We start from the raw sequence: 5,851 nt of genomic DNA, 5'->3' as shown, positions 1-5,851 counted from the left end.
ACCATTTTTGAGAAAAAAAATATTTAAAATTTTTGAACGAAACGTCGAATTTAGTGATTACCACAGTCACTGTGTCATAAAAAGAAGAAGACATGTGGCTATCTATTTCAAAAATGAAATTGTTCGAATGTCATATAATAATGACGGCAGCTGTCATGGAATTGAGCGATTAAAAAATTATCATAAATCATTTTTTTCAAATGGAAACCCACTTTTTATATTTGACTAGTGAAATGTCTTTTCAATTTGTTACTTTTTGACTATACCTAAAATTCCTATACCTAAAATAAATTGTTTTTAAGTTATTTAAGATTTAGTTTTAAAGCGTATATTTTTCTTGATTTTAACCAGGTTACCTACTTATGACTTTAAACGTCAAGTGATGTAAAACAATAGATCTGGCCATGTCATATTGTGATACTTTGTTCAAAAAGCAATATGTTATCGATTATCATTTCCAAGCCAACTCTGTTTTTTTTTCGATCATACGGTATATTATTATTAATAATAATATCAACTATTAGATATCACTAAAGAGCGAAAATACGAGATATATTTTTATAAATACACTTTTTAAACTTTTAAGGCAGTCGGTATTTATCGAGGTATTTATAATATAGGAAATTTTCAAATAATTCGTTTTCTTACAGATGGAAGAAAATTGTTTGACTGTTTGACACTTAATGTCAAAGGAAGCTTGATAAAATCAAGAAAAATATATGTTTTCAAACTAAATCTTAAATAACTTAAAAACGATTTATTTTAGGTATAGGAACATGTATACTCAAAATGTAACGAATTGGAAAACCTTTGCACTAGTGAAATAAAAAAGTGGGTTTCCATTTGAAAAAAATGATTTATGATAATTTTTTAATCACAAAACTCCATGACAGCTACCGCCATTATTATATGACATTTGAGCAATTTAAATTCTGAAGTAGATAGCCACATGTCTTCTCTTATGTCACAGTGGCTGTGGTAGTCACTAAATTTGACTTTTATGCTATACAAATTTTTTTGACAGATAGTTTTTTTCGTCCAAATTTTTAAATATTTTTTTTTCCTCAAAAACGGTTAATGTTAGGTATAGAGTGTTTATATAAAAATTCATAAAATTTTACAGAGAATTTAAATATGTAATAAAAAATGGGGGTACCCATTTAAGATAAGAAAGTTGCTGCCAACTTCCGGTATTTCCGGAAGTGTCGCCATATTGAAAATAATTTTAATCGGTAGATCTCGTTGTAAAACAATGATGTGCAAAAAATCTCGGTTCTAGATATTGTGGTTCTCTAGAAACTTCTAATGCACGCTCAGCCTTGGACACCCTGTATACAGGGTGTTTCTCAAAAGTGAATCATCCCTATAACTTTTTTATTTTTTCAGATAAAAAAAAAAGATTTGGTAACATACCAATTCTATTTATGTCATGTATATGACATAAAATAAGATTGACTAACCTATCCAATTGATTTCGGTCACATCCTGTTTCACCGGTAATGACAACATCTTTTTATTTTGAAATGTTCTGCGTTATTTTTTTACTTCATTGAGATCAGAAAATGAAATTCTAAATAGAATGACATATCATATGTATATATATAAAGGATTCTACAGCTCTGGCTGCCTTCCTTCCATCAACCGGGTCCTCCATTCGTCTCGATCATCCCATGTTCCCTCTCGTAGTCCTCTCCGATGCATAGACTCGTCCACTTCATCTCGCCATGATCTTCTTGGCCGCCCTCGCTTTCTTCTTCCAATCGGGCTCCACTCTGTCACTCTGTTAATCCATCCATTTTCCGCCCTTCTAACATGACCGTACCATACCAATCTTTTCGTTTCTATGTACTTTAAGACGTCGGTCTTTCTCCCCATTCTTCTTCTTATTTCCTCATTCGTGACTCGGTCTCTTCTGGTTAGTCCACAGCATCTTCTCCAATACATCATTTCGGTGGCCAGAATTTTTCTTTGGTTGTTTTTGTTTATGACCCATACTTCTGCTGCATATGTCATGATACTCTGAATAATTGTTTCATATATCAATGTTTTAGTCTTTTTCCTGATATTTCTATCCCAGATAACGGAGTGCAGTTGTTGTATACAGGATCTTGTCTGTCCAAGTCTGACATTTATATCTTCTTCCGTAGTTGCGTTTTTCGATAGTGTAAATCCCAGGTATTTAAAGTTATTGGTTCCCTTTATTTCCAGGTGGTCTTCTATTTGTAAATCAGCTGTATCTTCCTCTGTTGTCATGTACATGGTTTTCTTCAGGTTTATTTCTAGTCCTACTTTTTCATACTCTTCATTTAGCTTCCTGAGCATATAACTTAGATCTTCCTCATCCTGGGCCATCACCACCTGGTCATCTGCAAAGCAGAGCGTGTAAAGATGTTCATTTCTTAGAGGGATTCCCATACCTTCACATTTGCGTTTCCAGGTTGTCAGTGCATGTTCCAGAAATATTTTAAATAATGTTGGCGATGTTGGACATCCCTGGAGCAGCCCCTTCGATGTTGTTAAGCTGTTTACTATCTTGTTCCCTACTTTTATGTGTATTTTGTTGTTCCTATATAAAGTCTTCATTGCATTTGTGAGTGTTATCGGTATGTCCAGTCTTTCCATCGCTTTCCATAGTTCTTTCCTGGGTACAGTGTCATAGGCCTTCTTTAAATCGATGAATGCTAAGTGTACTGGTTTGTTCTTTGCTTTTTTTTTCTCCAATAATTGTTGGATCGTGTAAATATGATCTATGCATGATCTCCCTGCTGTAAAACCTGCTTGTTCTTCTCCGATTTTTCCTTGTATGTTCTGTTCTAATTTGTCTCTCAGTACTCTACCATATAGCCTCCCCATGGTTGCTATGACACTGATCCCTCGATAGTTATCGCACTGTCTTCTATCTCCTTTTTTGAAAATCGATGTTAGCTGTGCTTCCTTCCATTCGTCTGGTATGTTATGTCCATTTATTGCTTTCCCAAACATTCCATGTATGATTCTGAATAATTTTTCTGTGCCGCATTTTATGAGCTCTGGTGCGATGTCCCCTGGTCCTCCTGCTTTTTTGTTTTTTATTGTTTTAATTGCCTTTCGTATATCTTCTATTGTTATAGGTATATGTTGTGCTCTAGGTTGTCCCTCTTCTTCTTGTCTTTCCTCTATAAACTTTTGTCTTGTTTCCGTGAGTAAATCTTTGTAGTGATCTTTCCACTTCTCAGGTTCAATGTATGATATGTATGATCTTTCTTTCCTATCGGATCTCAATTCCTTAATCACTCTCCATGCTTCTGATCTTCTAGCTCCACCGATATATTGGTCCAAGTTCTGGCAGGTTTTTTCCCAATTTTCGTTTTTCTCTCTGTTTACCATCCCTTTAACGTCTCTGTTTTTTTCTCTATATTTTTTGTAGTCATCTTCATTCCTGGTACTCAGCCATTTATTGTACAGTTGTTTTTTACATTTAATTTCGTTAATCGTCGTTTCACTAAGATTGTATTCGAAAGGTCGTTGTTTTCCTTCTACTTCTCCGAGGGCTTCCATCCCTGCCTGTAGCATACTTTCTTTGATGTGCTGGTATGTGTCTTCCATGTTATCATCGTATCTAAATTCTATGAGTTTCTGGTCAAGTCTTGTTTGGTATAGATGTCGTGTGGATTCATCCTGTAATAATTGTATTTTTAGTGGTTTTCTTTTTTGTATTTCTATCGGTGTTCCTTCAATGTTGTTCGTTTTTCTATTCATCCAAGGGAATTCCATTTTAGCTAGTAATAATCTGTGGTCGCTTCCGCATTCTGCCCCTCGCTGTACTCGGACGTCCCTTATTTTAATTGTAGATCTTCTTCGTATGATAATGTAATCTATTATAGATTTGAGTTCTCTCGTTTCTTGTGTCCAGGTGTATCTGTGGATATCCTTATGTCTGAAGAACCCATTTGTTACTTTGAGGTCGTTTAGTTCGCATATTTCTATGACTCTTTCACCGTTATCGTTGGTTATTTCTTCTCCAAATCTTCCTATTACGCTATCATTTTCTTTTCTGCCTACTCTCCCATTCAAGTCGCCTGCTATAATGAGTTCTTTTTTCCGTATGTTAGCAATTTCGTTCTGTATCGTGTCCAAAAACTTTTCTTTCTCTGTAACGGGGCTGTCATCGTTTGGTCCGTATGCGCCTATTATAATTACGTCCCTACCGTATATCGCTATCTCCACTCTTATCACCCTTTCGTTTACTGGTTCCCACGTCTTGATGTTCTTTCTAAATTTTTTCTTCACTAATATTCCGACTCCCGCTTTAGCTCTTTGTTCTTTTTTCACTCCGCTCCATATATGCAGTGCGCCTCCGATTCTTCTGTACCGTTTCCCTTTTCTTTGTCTCGGTTACAACCAATATATCCACGTTCATGTTCTTGAATTCCTCCAACACTTCTTCTCGCTTGGTTCTCCATCCTTGGATATTCCATGTGGCGAGTCTTAATTTCCTTTCCTTGATCTTCCTCCCTTTCCTCTTTCTGTCCCGGTTGCTGTTTACAGCTTGTACTTGAAAATCTTCAGCAGAACTGCCCCCCCCGTATCCGTTGGGGCTCCCTCTAAATGAGGTGTGGATTGCCACCCGGGGATTTTTCTTATAATTTTTCATTCTGATAATTTTTCATTCATTTCACATATCATATGTCCACTTTGATATTTCCAATTAAAAAAATAGCATTTTAAATTTTGAGTGCCATTGTCATTAATGTAACAACAAGTTGACTCGAAATACCAAGTGTATGTTACCAAGCTATGCGAATTTTTTTTTCCAAATAAGCCACCATCATTCCATTTAAAAAAATTGACTTCTGATTAAAAATACGATTTGGACATCTTTTAACCGGTCAGGATAAGACACGAAAACATTAGACCAGCAAATATATTTTTCGAAGGCTCCTTGATTAAAAATTAGTTTTTTTAACACAGCCAGTCTAGATTATTTCGAAAATTTAATTCAATCGGAACAAAAAGAATTTATTCAATTAAACTAAAAATAACTCTTAAATGAGAGTTAAGTTGAGCAAAAAATATTAAATTAAAATAATCTTGTCCTTTAAAATTTTCGAATATTATTCGCATAAAATTTCAAATATTTCTTCATAAATCTATTAGATATACAGGGTGGTCCGAACTGTATTCCGGAAACTTCGGCAGATAAAAATAAGTAAAAAAGTTCGTATAAATGTGTGTCCTAAATTGCTTAGTTTAGGAGATACAGGGTGGAGAAATTTCATTTTAATTTCGATTTTTTTTCCGAATAATTTCTGAAGTAAAGTCAATATTTGAATGAAAATTGGTGTCTGAGAGTTTTTTGACATGACAAATTTGATTTTGAAATCAAATATGACTCCTATTTGTATGGGGCCCACCTACATGTGTTTTAACTGTTTTGAAGAGTAAGTAATCGTCCGTAGTTGTATAAAACTACTGTGTGAAAAATATACATTTCCGTGATTTTTTACCTTAAAAATGTCTCTTGGCAAAAATCCTTACGAGCCACCGTTCTCAAAATATGTAGAATGCAATAGAATAATAGTCTGTACGTATGTCATTATTGACAAAAAATAAACATGTTGAGTAAATAGTTATTTGACTGAAATGATAAATTTAGTAGTAAATTGGTAAATAAATTTTTCTTCGAAAAAGTGATGATCAAACAATTCTGTTTAACTTTTGACACAAAATTATTTCAAATTCATGATTTCAGTCTAATAACTATTTAGTCAACATGTTTAATTTATGACAATGATCAGAGGTATTGATAATTTGGATTCCAAATATCTCGAGAACCATTACTCGTAGCGATTTTTACCAAGAGACCTTTTTT

General features: G+C 34.1%; 1 protein-coding gene across 1 annotated transcript; it reads right to left on the bottom strand.

The window, feature by feature from the left end:
• Positions 1–1,611: 1,611 nt before the first annotated feature.
• Positions 1,612–4,633, bottom strand: LOC115880794. The gene is made up of 2 exons (XM_030898080.1): positions 4,352–4,633; positions 1,612–4,248 (listed from the first exon to the last, which is right to left on the bottom strand). The coding sequence occupies exons 1-2, from the start codon at positions 4,631–4,633 to the stop codon at positions 1,612–1,614; spliced, it is 2,919 nt and encodes a 972-aa protein (XP_030753940.1).
• Positions 4,634–5,851: the final 1,218 nt, after the last annotated feature.

Source organism: Sitophilus oryzae, unplaced genomic scaffold (genome assembly GCF_002938485.1).
Source record: "Sitophilus oryzae breed Bouriz unplaced genomic scaffold, Soryzae_2.0 scaffold_1658_pilon_pilon, whole genome shotgun sequence".
Classification (NCBI taxonomy): Eukaryota; Metazoa; Arthropoda; class Insecta; order Coleoptera; family Curculionidae; genus Sitophilus; species Sitophilus oryzae.
Note: the sequence above shows the minus strand (reverse complement) of the source record. Positions and strands in the feature narration are given on the sequence as shown.